Raw genomic sequence first — 22,001 nt, forward strand, 5'->3', positions numbered from 1 at the left:
AGAAATTTAAGACAGGAAAATAGGGACACCATTTTTGTATTAGACAGTACAGTTGATTTACAATGTGATTTTGTCCACTTCAATTATTTAGCTATGGCTGTATGTATTCAATACAACTCTACTTACATTTGTGAATGGCCAGTTCAATGTGTTCTGGGCAGAGTAGCGAGAGACTCCTGATATCCTGAAAGGTCCCAGCTGCCCCCGCACAGGGGAAATGGTAGAGTTGAGCACATCCTTCAGCACAGCACTTAACGGATGCTCCAAGGCGCTTACAGTATGCACAGTGCTGCAGAGAAAGAGAAAAAATGTCAAAGATTTCAGCAACTCCAATGCACAAATAATTTTTTCCTTCAAGGAGACAAAAAACTCTAACACATGTCCGTGGCATTTCTTTATGAATGACTGAGCTGAGGAAAACATGGGATTTATCCATTAATGTCTATTTGGAAAATTTGTTTTCTCAGCCTAGAGAATACCCCTGAATTGTGATTGCCCCTCATTCATCCCTTTTCCTCCAAGTTCTTTAAAGGTGGGGTAGGTAATTTTGGAGAAACCAGCTCGAGTGCGCTAGAATTTGAAAATACACAACCGGAAAAAATCTGCCACTTCCTTACAGAGCCCCTCCTCCAACACACACGAACGCGCACATGACCAATGAGGGCACGAGATAAGTTTGTGCACAGATGGAAGGCTGACAGGCAGGTAGGCCATCCAGTTATTTTAGCCGGGCCGGCTAAAATGATTGGTCGTGCTTTTTACAGTACTACGGCTTCCACAGATGACATTTTTATGGATTTTTTGTCAAAGCACTTAAGATATTCATTGCTATCGGGATGTTAAGAGCATTCCATGGAATATAACAAAAAGTGTATCTCGAGCCGGTTTCTCAAACTTACCTACCCTACCTTTAAAGTGTAAAAGTCACTCTGGAGATCAAGTGTTGTGCTTCACAGCCAATGGGCTTCAAATGCAGACTGTGCGCTGCTAACACTAGGAGCTAAGCCGCCATGAGGGCTCAGCCCCGGTGAGTGGCATGACCTTTTCCATTTCACAGCTGAGAAATCCACGCTGCCGGGGCCGACCTTTAACAGCCAGTCTGATCCATCAGCTTTGCTGTGCCTCACTGAAGCAGTCCCTCCCTGCTGCCCCAACACATTAAGACGGTGTTAACACCCATTAGTCCAGGGATGTTCTCCCCTAACTTACCTTTGTGCTCCCTGAGTCAATGGCTCTGTCCACATTAAGCAGAGATTGTCCCTCGCCCTCACAAACACCCTCGGACCACAAGGCACAACTCTGATGTGCCCAGCATTGCCCTGAAATGTAAAGACATAAAGGATGTTAAAAAAAGTAAAGTATGAAAGTATCGATATCTGCAAAGATTCTGGATCAATGTGCTTTAAAAAAAATTCATGAAATAATTCTAATGCTACATTAAAATGCTGAAAATGTTTTGTAAGAAGTACTTTACATGTTTAATTTATTGCCTTACCTGACTCGAAGAGAGACTGGACGTTAAGATTTTGTGGAAGGCCGACATGAGAAAGTTCATCCCAAAATCGACTGGCTGGGTCTGGTTCCTCCTCGCAGCCTTCAGACCCACTGGAACAAAGGTTTGCAGAGAAAGCAGGTCAGCACAGGTTTTCTTTTTGTTGTTTTTTTAAAAAGAGGACAGCTAGAAGATATGCTACGCAGGAGAAAGACAGTCTGAGTGTATTTAGGAATGAATAGAGAGGAGAGACATTAAGGTAGAGGGCGATGTGCAGTTTTTACAAAAGCTGAGAGATGAAGACAGAGAGAATGAGCTGGGGGAAAATGTTAGAGAGCAAATAAAAAACTGTGGGGGAGGAGGGTGAGGAGGAGGAGGGCCATCTTGTTTGGCGTGTGCACAAGAGGCTGGCTGTTCGGTCTCATAAAATCTGTTGAAAAGGATGCGTTTCCCCGAGTCCCTGGCTAGAACTAGTGAGCTGCATAGCATGCGGAAAATGTGGAGAGGGAGCATTAGCATTTAAAAGGGACCTCAGTTCCAGTAAACAAACCAACGGCCAAAATCAAGAGACAGGAAGCATGATGGCACATTAATAACAAGCAGCCTTGACAGCTTATCGTTTTGTTTCATCACCTCATTATGGAATGGTCTTCTCCCACCTTCTCACATTTCTATAGAGTCGCCCTTTCTCCACCACCTCCTCCTCCTCCTCTCTGACAAATCAATATATAATTTCTCCTACTGCCCTGTGTTCTCTCCTGTGTGGCACAACCGAGGAATGGCCCCAATGACCAATCACACAGCAACAACACAACAGCTACTGGTTGGCTTGGCATGCGGCCAGACCCCCACTGCTCCCACTACCCATTACGTCACTGGGAACCCAGAGAGACGCTGGTTCCAAAAGGACCAAAACAAATTAGGCAGCTGTCCAAAAGAGTCCGAAGAGGGTCCTTTTGTTGGAACAGTGCGCAAATATGTAGCGCTCAAACACACACTCGGGAAAGGCTCATGTGCACCCTTCACCTGATATGCCATCGGTGGGGCCTGGGGACACCGACTGCTAAGTGATCATTTAGTCTTCAAATGTAGAATGAAAACACAACCTGTTAACAGAGAGAGGCTCCTGAGCGTGAGTGTTTTTTGTGCATACTCCTTTGTGTGTATGAGCCATTGTTTTGTTTCACTATCATAGTCCTCTGAGTATCAATACTGCTTTCCAGGGAAATGTTAAAAGGTAAATTTCACCCAAAATAAAACAATCAATTTTTAATAGAACAAAAATAAATAGATAAACACTAAAGAACAGATATTGGTCACAATAAAGACTTTACAACATCGGTTGTTTCCTCAACCAGTGGCAGGTATGACTTAGCCTACCACAGGGACTCATCACAGATGACTTTTATATCCTGACCAGCACTGACAGTCAAACCATTTGTGACAACAGCGTCAGCCAAGCCTACTTACTTTGTCTTCTCCCTCTGTCCTGAGGTGGTCTCTCCGGCCATTTTTGGCTGAGTGGTTTTTTCACCATCACTGCTTTCGCTCGCCGAGCCTTCTCCACCCTTGTGGCTGAAGAGTGCTTCAAGCTGAGGCGTGGTGTTGAATACTTGCAGATCCCCCTGACCCAGCAGGCTACGGCCACCGCAGTAACAGAAGGCACAGAGACGCTCACTGAAACAAAGAAAATGGGTGGTAAAGGGGTGTTTAATTATATATACCTACTGTGACTTAATACAGTGCCACGCATGTCACCATGAATTAAGGCCTTCCTCCTCCGGCAATTATTCCGGGCAGGAAGATACTTGCCGGTACAAACACATAATGTCGACACTTGTGAGGCATGGACACACACACCGTCTCTCCACACACACACACAACTAGCTGTAACGAACGTTACGTGCGAAATCCACAACGGTATTTGGATTTTTTTCACATACACCTTAACCTTAGGTGTAATTGTTGGTATCAATGTCACAATACCAGAGATGTGTTGCTCTGTACAAAATACAAGTACAAATCCAGAATTCTTGATACCATAGTAAAAAAATATATTTAATGCCATGTTCTTAAACGCTATTATTATTATTATTATTATTATTATTAGCAGACCGTTTTTTTGTTAGCGAGTCAAACACGTCATAACTCCCTCTTTTATATCGGTCTCATGTTGCTGTAAAAACCTATCCTCCAAAAACTCAATTTATTCAAGTTCTTGCTCAAAACTCAATTATAGAAGACTACATTGAACACATCATGGTAACAATAATTTGTACTGAATAGAGCTTGAATGCACCATATTGCTTCTCTATGGAACTTCAGTGCATGAGATGCTGTTATTTAACAGCTAGCTTTAACGTTAACTAGCTTTCCTACTGCCTATTTAACACGGCTTTGTTTTTCATAATGTAGCATTATCAGGGAAATAATGTGCGCCCCATTGACGTCCCAATAGGAATTTTACTGCGTCCCAAACGCATTTCCCATCTCTCCCAGGTCTCTTACAGTACCAGTGTAACTGCAGTAGCGGGTAGTGTCACAATTTGAGCATTTTGGCATTGACTTGGTACCGTACCCTGAACCCTCCATAGCTTTGCCTTTAACAATATGTTCACTACATTAAGCAGTTAGTGCTGCATACATTTGAAGAGAAAGAAGTTGAAAAAACAGTACCTTACAAGAATATCTGGACATAAAACTGTAGCAGATTGCATGTAAAAGAGACATTTTGGAGAAGAAAGGACAACAAAAAAAAGAATAGCTGCCAAGAGTTGGAAAGTTGAGAAGTAAAACGGGTGGTAAATATTTATCAGATTTTTAGGGGATGCAATGGTCTGGTTAATAAGATCCCAGGAGATGCTGCTGGCCTGCCCTCCATCACTAGCATCGATAGCACAGACAGGCCGGAGATTGATTACAACCTTTAACAGAGTGGCACCTGGGAAGAGCGTGTTGCCTCTACCAGCTGATGACTCCATTTCGATTCATCCATGCATGTGTACACAGCAAGGCAAACAGCATGTCACATTGCTACCCACAAATACACAATTGCATACTAATGCTTGCACATGTACACATTATATAAACATTCATTTGGAAAAAAACAAAAAAAGCATTTCTCACCTGCTTTTGTCTTCTCTACTCGCTGGGACAGATGATCCGGCAGAAGGGTCGGCTGGAGGGCTGTCGGCCCGAGGAGAAGAGGGCTTGTCCTCCTCTGACGCCTCAGTGGCCAACACTTCCATACTTTCCTCTGGCTGAATTGGTGTATCTAAAATGTAAAAAAGAAAAAGAAATGAGCGGTTAATAAGTAAGAAATACCTAAGGAGTAAATCCCTCCAGAGAATTAATGAGCATTGTGGTCGGGTCGACATTGGCCTCTATGTTATAGGCTGCTCTTGAATTCATTGCCAATTATGACTGTTAAATCAGCATGCAGCTTCTGACAGGTACAGGCCGCCATAGGGCAAGTTGATTGCATTCTCGTCAGTTTCCTCCAGGTCAGAAACACAGCCCCTATTAGTGAGATGCGGAGGGTAAAATATGGGGACCATATGCTCAAGCACTGATTACAGTAAACCCTCTGGGAACACCAAGCTCTTGTACCGAATAGCAATAACAATGGAGGCAGGGGGAAAAAAAATTAACAATCACAGTTGGCAAAATGTCCCAAGAAATGGGGTTTAATATTAATGGGGAATAATATGGCCTGAAATACAACTACACTCATTTTTGTGTAACTATCATGAGGGCGTTTGATCTAAATTACAAAAAGAGGGCTCAATTCGCTGTGCTAATCATACAAAACAACTCCCAAAAGTACGCCTCGCTGAGACTTTGGGCCATGCAGAATTTTCATTAACATTTCATTGAGATGTAATTAGGCTATTACTGCAATGATTCACTGTCATTTAATGGAATATCACAAAGACAAATAACACCTCCTAATAACTGAATGCATGTATAGTAGACTTCCCACAGTCTTTGGATAGAAGTGAGGTCCCCTTTGTTTGCCCCAACATTTAACAAAAACCTGTCAATATGCTACATGTTTTCATGATAGGCATGTTTGTTTATTTGTTACATTTGACATACAACTTTCAAATGCCATTATACATTAAGCAGGAGTTATTCATAACATTATCACACCAGATTTTGAATTCACTGAGCAAAGGTATACATTGCTTGACCTCAGCTGCACATTACTTACTTGTTCTTTATATTAAAAAAATATATTTTTTATGATAAAACACAAATAATTTCCTTATAATTGCCTGTTTAAGTAACGTAAACCACAGCTAAAAAAGTAGAGCAAGCCACTGTCAGAATTTCATTCCCCGATATCTCCAGCACAGCACAGCAACAGGGCAGCAAAGAGATGTATGAGAATGGGAGGCATGGTCACGTGACGTGATGTACACACATAAAAAAGCACATAAATGGGTCTGGAGAGACTGATGGGATTTTAAAAAGCTTTTAGAGGGCATTAGCCTAGGGCTCTTTCCCACTGCACCTCAATGCCAATCTCAGAGCAGGAGGAGAGATGGAAGCAGTAAGGGGAGGAAGAAAAAAAACACACCCGCTGTAGCTTCACAGCTCAAGTTAAACCCTTTCAATTATAGCCCTGAAGTAGAAGCATGGGGTGCCAAGAAAAAGCTCTCATCCATCCTTCTGCAGGAGAGGGAGACTCCTCTTCTACCTTTACTGAAATACCCTTTTGAAGCACTCTCGGCATGGGGCTGCCTAGATGTGCAAGTTCAAGTGTTACATCACTCCCTAGCGTAACCAACGTGTACATACTTGATCACAAAGGGAGGTTGCAAAGTCTCACCTGTGTCCTGAGGGCCTATGGACTCCGTTATCTCCGTCCCATCCATGCTGTCCTCGTCATCCACAACAACCCTCCCTCTGGTGCGACCCCTAGGGTGAGGAAGAGAAACAGACAAATAAACATAGGCATTGCAAAAGAACAAGACAAGAGGAAGTGCCCGCATTCGCCTCAGGAGTGGGGGTGGCGGGCGGCGGGGCGGTCATGAATTAGTTAAATATAGTCACAGCTGTCACTGATTTTTAATGGAGGCACTCAGGGCTCTGGGCAAGGCGGAAGAGTGGTAGTGGGGGGTGCACAATGCAGAATGGTAGTATGTAGAGTTTAAAGATGGAGGGCAATCTGAATAACGCCACTCTAAAGATTAGAGTAAAGAGAATGGGTATTTAGATAAAATGTCCTTATGGTATTAATGTAGCATCATTCTTAAATAAAAGACTACGCCCATGATAGGGTTATAAAAAAAATCTAAATATTGGTGTATGGTGCTCATACATCAAAACTGAAATGTGTGTTCATCTTTAGAGAGACAAGTAAATACGTTTATCATTTACAGTCCCTGAAGGGATGACAACTCATTAGAGTAACTGAACGTGCTCTTGTTAAAATTCAAATCAGAATACAGACATTACTTATTATATGATAATAGCTCTGTAATTTGCCTCAGCACAAACAAATAGGTAATGATGAATTTTCATGAGTCATGTTTGGTATCCTGAACAGGAAATATTCTTAGGGTTGTTTGCGCATTCATTAGGAACTGTGATGTATAGCTTTGTACATAGTATATAGCTTTGGATAAAGACAGAGGGATTACACAAGACCGATAGTCTTATCCTTATTTTATTATTCCAAAAATAGAGACTCCTAGATCATTTTATGCAAGATCTAATTGATTCTACTTAAAGTTTTTGAGGGTAGTCCCGAAAAAGGTACAATAACAACCATCCTATTTAAATGATTAGTCTTAAGTAAATAGAATTATCATGGCAAACACACCATCTGATAGATCTCTGAATGCCAGTCAATAAACAGCAAGACAACCTCTTATTATCATTTAAAATCAACAGCTACTCTGTTGCCAGCAGGCGCTACTGGGGTCAATTTGTGTGAAGAACGAAGCACTTTGACCCATGACGTATAAGTCACAAGGGTATGCACAGCTTAGTATATATTTCTTAGTAAGAATGTGATTGTTATGTAGAACTGCTAGTTTGCGACAAGGTCAATGCTCTATTATTTTCCAAATAAAGAATGCAAAATACTTTCAACACATTTTTTTAAAAAGGCCTGTTGGAGGTTATAAACCTTATAAAAACACCAACATAAAACTATGCGAGGAGAACGCTGTACTATCGGATTTCAAGGTAAAAACCAAGATAGAACAACTACAGTCTACTAGAGATGTGTGATACAGTAATGATGATACAGCTCTTAACAAACGACAGTGTGTAAGTATCTACCAGAGAAGATTGACCGAGTTCATGTCTCAAGTAGAGATGAAGCTGCCATGTGTAATTAGTATTGGGCTCAAACACTGCTTGCTAATAACATTTAATCGGAATTAGATATATGAAGCATTATCTATTTTTTTTTTTTTTTTTTTTTTAAATCATTTCATATTTCTTTATGCATTTGTCCAAAACTGTGCATTTTGTAGGGCTGTGCGATTATGGCAAAAATCATTATCACGATTATTTGGGTCAATAATTGATATCACGATTATTAAATACGATTATTCATTGACTTTGAAAAAATCCAATTATTGAACTTTAAAACAAATACAAATAATAATTTGAACAGTATCTTTTTAACTGTTGACTACCCTGAACGTATAATTCAACTGAAAAACCAATACAAAAATAAATTAAATAAATGATACATTTAAATAAATAATATCAAAATAATAAATACCAATAAACAAGATCAACAAATAGTTTGGAGCGCACTTCCCCAAGCTACTAAACATATATAAATATGATAAATACAAATAAATGAGACCAAAATTAATTAGATCAAATATGTTGCAGTGCACTGTCACAACCTAGCAAAGTACTATAATTGTTTTTTTTCGATTATGTTGTTTTCGTAATTGTGGCAGGCCAAAATCATAATTGTGATTAAAATACGATTAATTGCACAGCCCTAGCATTTAGTGAACCAATTAATAACAGTGTTTTAGTATACTAATGCACGGCTGTCGGTAAACTTCATGCGCACAACCCACATTTAAACATTATCAGAACTGACTGAAGTGTGTAGCACTGAACAATTTGATCAATTTAGACTATTTTATTCAAGCAAAAGTATTGGAACAGCTGCTTGTGTTTACAAAACATGTACCTTTCATTTGAGAACTTGGGCCCAAGGGGTCATTTGAAAAATACACATTTGATTTATTTTCCAAAATAAGGTTTTTTGTGTTTCCGCAATACACACAATTTAAATATCTGGTGCAGTATTAATCCTTTTTCTTCACATTTAAGAAAGCTTTGTCCATCTGTTCTCTGTTACACTAAAATGATTCCTAACACACAGTTTAGCGAGAAAGTGAACCACAGCGCAGTACAAGGAAACAAACTGTGGTGGTTAGTTAAAACTGTACTCAAACTTGAGCATCAGCCGCGGTGGCTGCCCAAGTCCGGTCTAATAATACCCGACAACAGCTACATACTGACACTATCTATACAACACAATGCAAAAAACAATATCAACTATCAAGGAATGCTAAAAACCCTCATCATTTATTTGAATTTGGTTGTCATCTATATGATGCAGTAGTAAATCGGATTGCACCGTGCAATTGGGGTTTGTATGTAGAAATGCAAATTACAGTTTGGATTGAGATCCAAGGCCAAACAAAAACTCAATCAGAAAATCCTTCTCATGTGTCTACCTCCTGTCGAGTGACCCAAAAATATCTTCTTACTACACCAGTTCAAGACTTTCTCTCTGGGAAGTCATGTTAAAAGTAATCTTTCTTAGCCTTTTAGCTATTATCTCTTATAGAGAAGTCCTCACAATTTTAAAACAAGACATTTTAAATGTAGAGATCAAAAAGGAAAGGGAAACCCATTTCCATTTCTCACTGAATGTGCCATGTCAGCAAATCAGACAACCATGACTAGGTTTATACACATAAGCCGGTATGCCAACCCATACAGATGTGTGCACGCATACACAAGCGTTTACATATACTATGGAAAGGTCTGTCAGTGTTTGAGCATCCTCCAATGGGAGCTCTGTTAAACTAATCTTGGAAACGCTGTGTGGAGGGAATAGTTGTCAGGGATACAAATTAAATAGCAACATCAATTGTTAGCATTCTTAGTAGGGAGAGAGAAAAATGAGAGCAGCATGTGTATGGTCCATGGGTACTCGGGAGGATACAGGGGGTTGGAAGTGAGGGAGGAGATGGTGGGATGGGGGGGTGGGTAATCTTCGGTGCCACCAGAGAGAAAAATCACAAATGGCTGCATGCCAAATCAACCCCTCCCTCTAAATGACTTCCATGTCAAGATAAGGAACAACCCAAAAGCTAAAGAATGACAGAAGAAGCCTTTAGCAAACCTTGGCTAAAAACATAATTACCTGTAAGCCCGAGTCAAGCATAACTCTCTTAATTGACTAGAAGCAAACTCACCTATCCCACAGAGTGCTTGTTTCATGTTATTGTAAAAGGGGCACACAGTTATTGCTGAGTCAGGCATGTGCCTTCCTGTAGTCACGGATAACATTAAGATTTGTGCATGACAGAACCTAAATTATATCATTCTTATAGAACAAGATTGTTTTAATTAATTGCAACATTGATAATAATTGAAGACTACATTTGATGATAGAAAAATCTAACTAGGAAACTGCAAAAAACAGTTCTGTATGTATACTATCTGCAAACCAAAGAATCATAAATGGTAAATGATCAATATGCAGTTACATTTTAATAAATGGTTGATGCAGTTTATTATTTGGCTTAACATAAGTCTCAAGACTAGACTCTGAATGATTGTAAGACTGTTCGTTTTTTAACAATAATTCACCACATCAGTATGACACATCTTTTGGTCTTTCATCCCGCTCACATTTTAGTGCTTAACACATTCTGTCTCACAGGCTTTAGTGTAAATGTTCACACATATTATTCTATAGTTAATTACTTTTAAATGGCTTTTCATTCCGAATGGCAAATTAAAATGCAAATATTATCTGTGTTTGACATTTTCCTTTATGACTACAATCTGATGTATAGCACAAAGAGTTTGATGGCAGTACAGTCTTCACAAACACTACTACACAACTCTCAACTGAAATTATAAATAACTGCGCAAAAGGCATTACATTTCAGCATTGAGACCGCCAGCAAATTCACTGACAAACGCTGAAGACCAACATTCAACCCCATACCCTGCACAACTTATCCCCCCCACAGTCCCACCACAGGGAGAAAGAGAGAAAAAAAAGAAAAAAAAGATGAAAATAATGCTGTGGTAAGTAGTTCCAGCTAGCAGCGTGCTGCCTGGAAAACCTGAAAAGGATTATGCTCTTCTGAAATGGACTGACTAGCAGATGGAGCGTGGGCAAATCTAGTAAATTCCAACAACCAGGTCTACAAGAGCCATTTCTGACACTTCCTCCTTTGTCACAAGTAAACTGGCTTTTAACACTGGTCATTTTTATATTTATACACACACTGATTATATCCATTAGAAGAGGAAGCCAGTTGGTCTGGACACAAGATTGTGCCATGAGGAATATTCCCAGCTCTGTGAAATTGTTTCACACTCTACATGTGACTGAGCATAGCAACGTATCATCTTATTACAGTTGGTCAAGTTTGGCTTCTACACTGCAGACAGGTAAATGATGCCAGGAGGAACAGCCAACCTTATGCCTAGTCCATAATAAACATGAAGCAACTCAAATGTGTACCAGGTCATTCTTCCACTGTGGCATTAAGGCATTGTTTGGATGCTTGCAGATTAAACGATCCATTGGGAGCAGGGTATTAAGATTGATTGAGAGGACGGACTAAGGAGAAGGTTAAGGACCTTTGTGGGCATTATGTTACAGAGCAGCTCTAAGCTGCATTATATGCTGCTATGGATGTCACAAAGAAGTCAGACCGTGTACAATCCCTCATAAGACATTTCTGTTCTGGCCTCAACTGTAATCAAGCTGCTGTGGAACTGTTTATAAAAATCATATTTGCAATGATGATATTTTATCAAAAAGCAAACCCAATCAACTACATGCAAACAACACAATCAGTTTTGAAAAACAAAAGGAAAGGCCCAAAACACTAAAAAATAATGTGTTTTTCTAGTAACACAATAAATATGCCATATGTTTAAGTCAGACCGCCAGTCTGTAGACCTCGTTTTAAATATCTTCCAATGTTCTTTTAATTTCTTGGACAAAATAGCAGGATTCCATGATATGGTTTTGGGTGCTGCTTGATTTAGCCAACGCTTTTATCCAAGGTTACTAACAAAGCACCTCTACAGTGTTGGATTTAGTATCCCAAGGAAACTTGACATGTTGACTGCAGAGGCTAAGGATCAAACCTAAAACGGGATGGGGATCAAACCACTGACCCTCAGATTTGTAGACAAAAATGTCCCCCATGACTAACAGCTGCTTTCCATGTTTGATATATGACAAAATAACTATGACAAATAAAAATCAAGCAATAGCACGATCCAGATGTTATGGAGGCGGAAAAAAATCCATTATGCAAAGCTACGAAATCAGTCGAGTCTTATCCGAAAGAACTGTGAATTTTTAGATGGAAGTAAATATTAAATTATTTTCCCACGTCATAAACATACAAAAAAAGATTACTTTCAATATCCAAATATAAAAACCTACTTCTTTTTGTTCTTAGACGTGGATGAGAGTGGCGCCTGCGGTAGGATGACAGCAGCATCCTTGCGCGGCCTTCCACGTGGTCGTTTGTCTGCGTGGGCAGGACTTCCTGTGGACGTGGCCCCGACACTGCTGGAGGGCGGTGAGGGTCCCTGGTCAGAGGGTTCCACAGTCTTATCCTCTGATGACATTCTGAAACAAAGATGAGATAATGATAAGCGTTGTATGATAAGTAGACTTGAAACATTTACTCAACTTTTGAAAACAGGTGCCGATGTTCACCCGTTTTGTTTTCATTATGTTTACAAGCTTTCAAGGACTGGATATAAAAAAAGAGACAATGGCATGTAGGGATGGGTATCGAGTACTAAGTCAGTACCGGTACCTGATTGGACGGTATTGGTATACCGTTAAGCCGCTGGACAAAAGGTGCTGCTATTGGTATATGAATTACGCTACTTCCTTAGTTTAAACAATTCTGGTTGGTTGGGAACCCTCATCCCGTGTGACGTATCCGGCTTGAGTACCACTGATTGGCCACTGTGAATGCCACTCGTCATCTCTCCTAACAGCGCTCTTATTATTGTGAGACTCCCGGGGGCAGACCATAGGGGCAGACGCAACATCTTGCTAGAAACAGCGTCTCAAGGCTTCTTAACATTTAACAACCTATTAATGATGCATACCCACTTAACGGGAAAAACTCAGCTAACAGACGATATTAACCATTTTACCTACACGGAACAGAAGTCCAACACCAAGAGTCTAAATCAACACTTAGCAAAACGGGCTAACAGCTACTTTAGCACATAACTGGCAAAAACGATCTTTTCTACGTCATGTTATCTGCACAAACAACATATCACATGAAAGCTGATTCCATTGGTGTAAGTCTCATCACTGTACGACCAAAACTCACTGAACTAGCAGCCAGGAAAGAGCAAGAAAACATCTTCACTTTACGTAGCCATGATGATAGTGATGTCTTACCTTTGCTGTTTTGTGATCAAAAGTTGTGTTTAAGGGCATAAAAACAGTTAATCCAATGTCTCTGTGTAACTTTAAAATGATTACTGATAATCCATCATTACAATTATAAATAATAAACGCAATATAATGGTTAGCCGACCGGAGCTTCCGGTTTAGGAGGTGCGCACGCAGCGTCTCGTTTTAACTGAATAATGGTCATGTTTACATGGATTTATGAACTGCCCCTAATTACCGCCCCCCTTCCAGAGACACACTGTCAAACACACTCATACCTGCTTGGTATGACATTGAAAAAGTTACATTAAATAATAAATAAAAATAAATTACAATAAAATGACTGTTGTTTAATCTTCACATCTTGTAATCATGTCTATAATTTTGAGCACCAAATAATTGAAAAGTATCGATAAGAGTATCGAAAAATACCGGTATCGATAAGCAGTATCGGTATCGATAAAATCCTAACGATACCCATCCCTAATGGCATGGGAAGCATTCTGTAATCACTCCACATCCAGTGCTCTGGGTTTTCCATTTGCTGCAACCCACACACTGAAAGAAAAGCCAAAGCTCAATGGTAAATAAGGTGAATGCTGCCCTTCAGTTGTATTTTACAATGTGAAGTGTAGTTGAGAGCTGGCATGAGAGCACTGGTGACACGAAGGAACACAGTCTGAGGGAAATATCCATTGGCTATTTCCAAACGACACAAGAATCTCTCCAGCAGTCAAATTTGCCAAAATTGCATTGAATTTTTGTTGAGTTATCTGAATACAATTTGCTCATGGGATGTACTTGTACACTGGAGTGAGAGAAATGGTAATTTTCGCTCCAGGCTGGGTCATGCCACTCTGCACCTCTCACATACCCGTGTCCAATCAGATGCCTAAAAACAGGGACAGACCTTTTTTCCATTGGTTCTTTTGGGGGAGAAAATGTAGGGAAAGGTTTTGGCTTATTTCTTCACAGCTCGTTTTGCCATACACTGATGACATTGTGATGCTCTGTGCTTAACATGATTTTGTGATAAAGTGTAAAAAGATGCATGAGTTTTTCTATTAAGATTTTTCCATTATTGGCTAAAAGTATACAGATTCCCTTATTAATGTTCCGAATCAGCATTGTGTAGGACAACAAATCCTTTCCATTTGCTTGACGTCCAACTCTCCTTACCCTCATATTAGGGCTGCTCGATTATGGCAAAAATCATAATCTCGATTATTTGGGTCAATAATTAATATCACGATTATTAAAAAATGATTATCCATTTACTTTGAAAACATCCATTTATTGGAAAAAGAAATGTGAACAGTATGTTTTTAACAGTTGATTACCCTGAACTTTAAGTATAATTCAACTGAAAAACCAATAAAAAAAAAATTAATCGTTTTATTTCGATTATGTTGTTTTCATAAACGTTGCAAGCCAAAATCGTAATTGCGATTAAAATACGATTAATTGAGCAGCCCTACCTCATATGTATTGTAGTTTTGAGGACGGGCTAAGTAATTCACATATGAACATAGGCATTCAAATTAGCTAAATAAAAAAGAAGCAAAAAGATGGCAAGTAATGTTGTAGGCCTATGTGATATAAGATGTGCATGTTTTCTACCACTTGAATGCTCGTAATTACAGTTTAAACAATCTAAACTGAATGTTGACCACTGGGCATTTCCCATGGATTCTTTCCAGTTAATTGACCTTTCTCCAAGCCACGCCCCCCACTGCTATTCAGTCAAGCCGTCTTGACTTGGCATGGAGCCCAATCTGTCACTAACTGCATACCTTGAAGAAAAATTATCTAACTTTGAAAAAGCGAAAGATCCATTTCAGAGTGAAGCACAACAGACAGAAAGGCCTATGATATAAGTCTAAAGCATACATCCAGGATTTAAAACTGACTCAGCTGTACTCTGCTAATGTTATCTCGAAATATCTCAAAAGGTGATGTTTTGGAAACGTATATCCCCTTCCAACCACCCTGGGTCACGTCTATCAATATTACACATGCCCCAAGCACAATGTTATCCATGACTAGTTTTTAATCAGCAAAACCAGCCTGAAAATAAAGTCAACCTGAATCGACTCTATGAAAGTCTTTGGAGAAAAGAAGAATAGTTGTCAGAAGTTCTGACTCAGAACGCTGCATTCGAGGGGTGGGAATTAGCAAAGGGGAAATTCCATTTAGAAAAGCTTAAATCTTTCTCGAAATAGATGTACGAGTAGGAAACTCTATTGAAGTTATGAACACCATAGAATAGGATATTCCTTAATTTAGTGTTCAGGTGGATTGTAACGAAAGAGGGTATAGTTTTATTTATGTAGTTTTGTCATTTTCATGATCAAACCTTTACGTTACCTCTCGTGCCTTTTATGACATGATCCGCATTAGCTGTGTTTGTCCACTAATATATCCAGGTTTTTAATTTGTATTTGTTAAGATCGTGCAGTAGGGCTTTTCCTCTGACGTAGTACAGCAAATGCTCTGTTAATCACTGAGAACTTAACTGTTGCATGATAAAAGTTTGTATGAATAAAGATTTGCATCGATTTTTTGTGGCTGACAGCACTGTCAAGACGCTAATTTCACAGTAGTACTGTGACCGAACACATTGAGCTTAGATGTGGATAGTGTAGTGATGACTGACTGCAGCTGCTGATGTTGCACTGCTTTGGACATAGTGTATACTGGCAATATAGGCAACATTTGAGCATCCTGCATGTTAATGACCAGATAAGTTTTACAGTAGTTGATCTAGAAGAAATTCAATTATAAAAAGGCAGGAGAATTCTGAATATACATTTCTCATGTGCTCTGTGAAATCCAATGGTATGCTCATGTTGGTTTGTGTCCGCTGGACATGAAAGCTAAAAGGCATCAGTTAGTTGAAACTGTTTAATTAGCCCATTACACTGTATATAACAGCTGTGTTTAGGTGAGTTTATGTTGAAGTATTGGAGTTTCAGGCTCTGCACTTTCACTCCTCACCTCCTACCTCAAAGACCGCACCTATACTACAGGGTATCTTGGAGAGGGTCCGAGTCCGACCCTTGTCAATTATCTACAGGGGTCCCTCAGGGCTCTGTCCTCGGTCCCCTCCTCTTCTCTCTGTACACAAACTCGCTCAGATCTGTCATTAGCCCGCATTGTGTTTCCATACCATTGCTACGCTGACGACACTCAATTAATTTTGTCTTTTCCCCGTTCTGAAACCCAGGTTGTCGCACGCATCTCTGCTTGTCTAGCAGACATCTCTCAGTGGATGTCTGCTCACCACCTCAAGCTCAACCTTGACAAGACTGAACTGCTTTTTCTTCCGGGAAAAGATTGTCCCACTCTTGACCTAACAATCAACATCGGCCCCTCTGTTGTTTCCCCGACTCAGACTGCAAGGAATCTGGGTGTGACCCTAGATAACAAACTGTCCTTCCCTGCAAACATCGCTGCAACAACCAGCTGCTGCAGATACACTCTTGACAACATCAGGAGGATACGTCCCCTCCTGACCCAGAAAGCGACGCAGCTTCTGGTCCGGGCTCTCGTCATCTCACGCCTAGACTACTGCAACTCCCTCCTGGCTGGTCTACCTACATCTCATCCAGAATGCAGCAGCTCGTCTGGTCTTCAACCTTCCTAAATTCTCCCACACCACACCGCTCCTCCGCTCCCTTCACTGGCTTCCAGTAACTGCTAGAATCCACTTCAAGACACTGGTACTTGCGTACCATGCTGTGAATGGTTCTGGCCCTTCCTAAATCCAGGACATGGTTAAACCATACACCCCAGCACGTGCACTCCGCTCTGCATCAGCCAAACGGCTCGCTGCACCCTCACTGCGAGGGGGACCTAAGTTTCCATCAGCAAAAACACGTCGGTTTGCTATCCTGGCTCCAAAATGGTGGAATGAGCTCCCCATTGACATCAGGACAGCAGAAAGCTTACACATCTTCCGGCGCAGACTGAAAACTAATCTCTTTCGACTCCACTTCGAGCAATAAAATGAAAAACAGAAAACAAAACAAAATAAAAAGCACTTCTATACTAATTAAGCACTTATATACTAACAAAGCACTTATATACTAACAAAGGACTGGCTTATCTAAAGCCTGTTGATTAACACTTAAAATGGTTTGGCTCTATGAAACCTAATGTACTTATATGATTCTGTTTTCTTCAAGTTTGTATCTTCTTGGTCGAATGCACTTATAAGTCGCTTTGGATAAAAGCGTCAGCTAAATGAAATGTAATGTAAAGTATATGGTGAAAGAAAAAAATTAATCAGACAATGTTTGGTATATAATTGTTAATGCTAGATTGAAAACGTTTTTTTGTAGTCTTAGGACCAGGCAGTGGTGCATTTTAATACAAAAGTATTATTAAACCCTAGTATAGCCCAGCTTGATTGTAGTAATTATGCTTGTTGTGGGAGGTATTTTGTATTTTTCAAAAATGGTTGCCTCGTGTTATTGGACTTCAAGGTTGTTTTTTTATCTAGACTGTCTTGTCTTTTTTTATGTCTTTGTCTTTAACATATTGGGTCAATATTTGAAATAAGTGTTTTCACTTTAACATTATATCCTTTGGATACTTTTGTTTCCTTGTCTGATAAGCCATAAATAATGGCTAAATCAATGTAAAACCTCTTTAATAACTACAATGGACAAGAAAAACCTGACTAAAATCAAACGTATATTTTCCACTACTTTACATCCAGGGTAATCCAAGTATTTAATAATGCAACCTCACAAACCTCTTTTAATAACCCAAATTCACCTCAGTATTTGCACCACTATCCAAAACTAGTTTCAAGCAGGAGATAAAGTATGTTTTACCCACTAGTATTAATTTCTGAAAGGCAGATGCAAAACATCCTCAAAAGCCATCCGCTAACTTGTTTGTCTGTCCCAAAATAAAATTACATCAGAATAAATGATGACTAATATTTACGATGAGTCATGACAAAAGTCAATGTTGCTAGATGTAATCTTAATAAAGCAGAAAAATGCCACTGAAGTGGGGCTAATTTGACATTACATTGTATTCTTTGCCATTTCACTTCATTTGTATAACACAATATCAATGCTGAGATGGGGGTGCTTGGCACCACATTACATTAACGAGCTTTTAGAACATTTTGTTGTCCTGAACATTTGTTTAAAATGACTTCTAATGGTGGTTTAATTATCTCAAAATTAAAGAGGCAGGAGAGGCCTTAATGTGAGCTGTTAGATATTGTGGAACCGACACCATCTTTCTGTGGTAATTCTCTCTTTCCCCTATGTCTATATAAGCCTCCAGGCTCCGGACAGATGGTGGTACAATAACACCAAATACCACGAGAAATATTAGTAATTACAATGGTTACACTGTCAGAACAATTGTTCAGAAAAGATGCTTGTGAGCCTAAATCCTCAGATAAGAAACAGGGTCTTACTGTTACCTGAAGCACTGTAAGTGGTGATGCAACATACATAAGTTGGATAAGGACCATTTTATAACCATATTTACAACTAGGGAAACCTCAAATGATAGTGATGAGAATAACGTTTATTGTTAGGGCATCTCAGGCTAGGATCCGTTGACTACTAGGCAGTCACGACTACTACAGGCACAATTGGATACATGCTAACGTTAGCTTTTGTTAACTCAAGCTTGGGCACAAAGCAGTTGCATACAGCTAGCAATAGCTAGCCTGTTGTGTTGAACTCTGTCGCCTTTTCTGTGGAGACCCCAGTCAAAAGTAACATTTACATCGCCTACATGTGACTGCATATGCACAGAGAAATCAATCAAAAGTTCATATTTAACTGGCATTACTATAGACTGGATTCAGCTTTAAGAGAAATTAGTCGGTAGGATAACTTTGAAAGAGGTTCACACAGCAAACAGGTTACCTAGGTTGCAGTTAGTTGGCCAACTCATCGTACTAGCTTGTAACTAACGCCTACTCCAAAACACCAATCACTCATGCTTCAGCCTTTTGTTGTCCCACAGTTAATGTTACATATAATAGTCTGAGGATGATGGCAAACTTAACGGGTAACCTCAACTACGCTGTCCGTAAGACAAATTACTATCTACAGGGCAATGATGAGCATTTGTGCCCAACACACACAAAGGCTCGGTCTATCCATTGAAACGGAACTGTTCTGTGGAACTACAATGCTACACAAAAAGTGAAAATGATATACAATGACGTAAGCTTCGGTTTCTGCTTCTTGGTATACATTAGCAGTAGAAGTGTATGAATGCTGACTGCATACAGTGTGTTAAACAGTGAATATATAATGTTACCCCTGTTTATGTTTATATAGAACCTTTCTATTGAATGATCCGTTCCGTGGAATAGTCTGAGTCATGAAAGCCAAGGCGGCGACAAACCCCCAACATCAGACTGGAGGTGGATAATGTTGGCTCAGCTTTACTTCACAAGGTGAATACTAAACAAATCTAGCGTGCATTAAAACAATTTAAACATCACACTGTAGCTTACCTTCCAGCCCTATGAATAGCGAAGTATCCTCTTCATATCCAAAATACCGGGGGATGAAACGTCGCACTTTTATCACCCAGCTAGCTAGCAAGCTAATGGAGCTAGCTAGCCTCTCTCCAATGAAGCAACACCGCAGTTCTCAAAAATGCATCACGCATATCATTATATTCCAACGTTGCAATGTTATTCCCAACTTTGCCCATTTGATGGAAAGGCAGATGATGTAAATCCAACAGAAAACCGCTTCACTTGCACACACATTTGTGGGGATCACTTTCCTTTCTCCAATGACAGCTGTCGTCGCACGAGTTCGGGTTATATAGCTAGTTGGTGTTAGCCACCCAAGTCTACGGCAAAACAATTGTACCATTAACGTATAAACAAGCCAAAATCCAAGCAGCTGCAAAAGTCAGCACCCTGTAAATCAAACTTTAAATGTGAATCATCAGCGAAAATACAGCGACGCGCAGAGCAAATGTTGGGTGCCGACCGCTTGGTTGGCAACTGGTTCTATTTTCTTCAGCATCGACAAGCTGCGGGACCAAGCGGCCAGTTAGGAGACTCTCGCAGCCAGCTTGCCACGCAGTAACAACCGCCTCCAAAGACATGTAAAAACAAACACTAGCTTCCCAAAAACAACATTTCGCTTTCAACAGTGGCCGAACAGCGAAATTCCTATCAAATATCACTAAATTAACTTGAGGATGACGCTTCGGCGTACTCTATAACGGTGGCCATATCTAATGATAAGTGGCACCGAAGCACAGCCCCTCTAGGCTCCTCGAAAACTAGACCCACCTCCCCCTACCATAACTACGGCAGACACGTCTTTCTAAATTGGACTGGCCTTTCGAGAAAGGGATGTTTCGTAAGTGTGTAAAATGCTTAATATCATCGATAACAATATACGATATAACTACTACGCAAACCGTTTAGCAATTTCTTCAAAATACTCTCTGACCCTGCGGAGGGATATGGGCATTTAGTAAATAAAATAATGGCTAGGGAGGGCTGAAAAAGATGGATTCTGGATTAAAGCCGGATTGGAGGGATCTTCCGTTGGTTCTCCAGCTCATGCAAATCTTCGCCAGCAGCAGCAGCAGCAGCTGTAGTGACTCAAGCGGTCATTAGCCTTCTCCAGCACAGAGCTGAAACACACAAAAATGGATTAACTTAAATACGAGAGTATGGTGGTGCAGGCTTCGTCCAGAAAGCGTGGATTTAGGTAGACCACGATCATAACGTGTCCCCACCACAACTTCCCCCTTCCTGCTTTCTTTCTCTACTATGTTCTCGCAATGATGCATGGATTGCATTGGGTGTTTAGTGGAGGTAGCCTGCAAATAGACAGACTAGCAGACATACTGTACACGCAAGGGTTAAATTTCGTAAAAGCCCCCAGGGGTCGGCTTCCAGCAGATACACATAACAAGTCACAGAGCCAGTGGGTGTGACGTATTTACGTGTTTGTTGCTTTTTGGGGGTTTCTATCAGATTCAACTTACTGAGTTTCTTCGAGTGGTGCCCTCAGAAAATTAACTGGAAATAAACACAGCCCTATTCCTTTAAATGGTAAACCATTGCATCTATTTTCCTAGACTACGAGCTCCCCCTGCTGGCTAATACAGCACAAGACACACAATGTCTTATTGTTTTTTAATTAATATTTAATACATAGTAGACAATTCAAGCAAAACAAACAGCAGTTTACAGACGAGGGCCATATAAAAGAGAACATCTAAATAAATCAATAGCATACAGAAACATATATTGAATTGATATACTTGTCAATTTCATGTTATGGCCTTAACATCCATGCAGCACTGCAGTTGTTCTGGCAACCCACCATAAAGCACCAATAAACAACTTGAACAACAGACTGTATGTATAAAGACTTAAACAAACTATATAGTGGGAGATGTTTATGTATTTTACACTAAGCATGATTGACCTTTGGATGATGGGTTGGAAATGGTATATTTTAATTTCAGCTACTTTGCTTTAACAAATCATGATTTCTGCACAAAAAGTGACTGGAGTTTGTGTTGGATCATCACTTATCAAATAATTGGTCATCAGCATTGTCTAATTAGTCAGACTTCACAGGTGTATCAAAGTCACCCCTTGCAGTAACATGAGTAAACTAGAGAATGCAATTCCTGAAGAAATTACTAGTGGGAATGCTTTATGCTGAAAAGCTGACGCTAAACTGCTATGCTGAAATGAAATGTGTAAGAAGAAAGTGAAGAATTTAGATTGAAATGATACATGAACACTGGGGGCTTGAATGTGTGATGAGTGAAGAAAAGAAAGTAAAAAGGCTTGGA

General features: G+C 40.0%; 1 protein-coding gene across 6 annotated transcripts in view; it reads right to left on the minus strand.

Annotated features, from left to right (window-relative positions):
- Nucleotides 1–20,416, minus strand: part of kmt2cb (lysine (K)-specific methyltransferase 2Cb) — a 63,001-nt gene extending 42,585 nt beyond the window's left edge. For all 6 annotated transcript variants that reach the window (XM_034137079.1, XM_034137080.1, XM_034137077.1 and 3 more), the window contains exons 1-8: nt 19,675–20,416; nt 12,192–12,380; nt 6,327–6,415; nt 4,619–4,766; nt 2,963–3,169; nt 1,496–1,605; nt 1,210–1,319; nt 127–289 (exon numbers count right to left, since the gene is read on the minus strand). In XM_034137079.1, the coding sequence (XP_033992970.1) occupies nt 127–289; nt 1,210–1,319; nt 1,496–1,605; nt 2,963–3,169; nt 4,619–4,766; nt 6,327–6,415; nt 12,192–12,379 (1,015 nt within the window). In that variant the 5' untranslated portion in view covers nt 12,380; nt 19,675–20,416. The remainder of the gene's footprint in view (nt 1–126; nt 290–1,209; nt 1,320–1,495; nt 1,606–2,962; nt 3,170–4,618; nt 4,767–6,326; nt 6,416–12,191; nt 12,381–19,674) is intronic.
- Nucleotides 20,417–22,001: the final 1,585 nt, after the last annotated feature.

This window comes from Trematomus bernacchii, unplaced genomic scaffold, assembly GCF_902827165.1.
Source record: "Trematomus bernacchii unplaced genomic scaffold, fTreBer1.1, whole genome shotgun sequence".
NCBI classification, from domain to species: domain Eukaryota; kingdom Metazoa; phylum Chordata; class Actinopteri; order Perciformes; family Nototheniidae; genus Trematomus; species Trematomus bernacchii.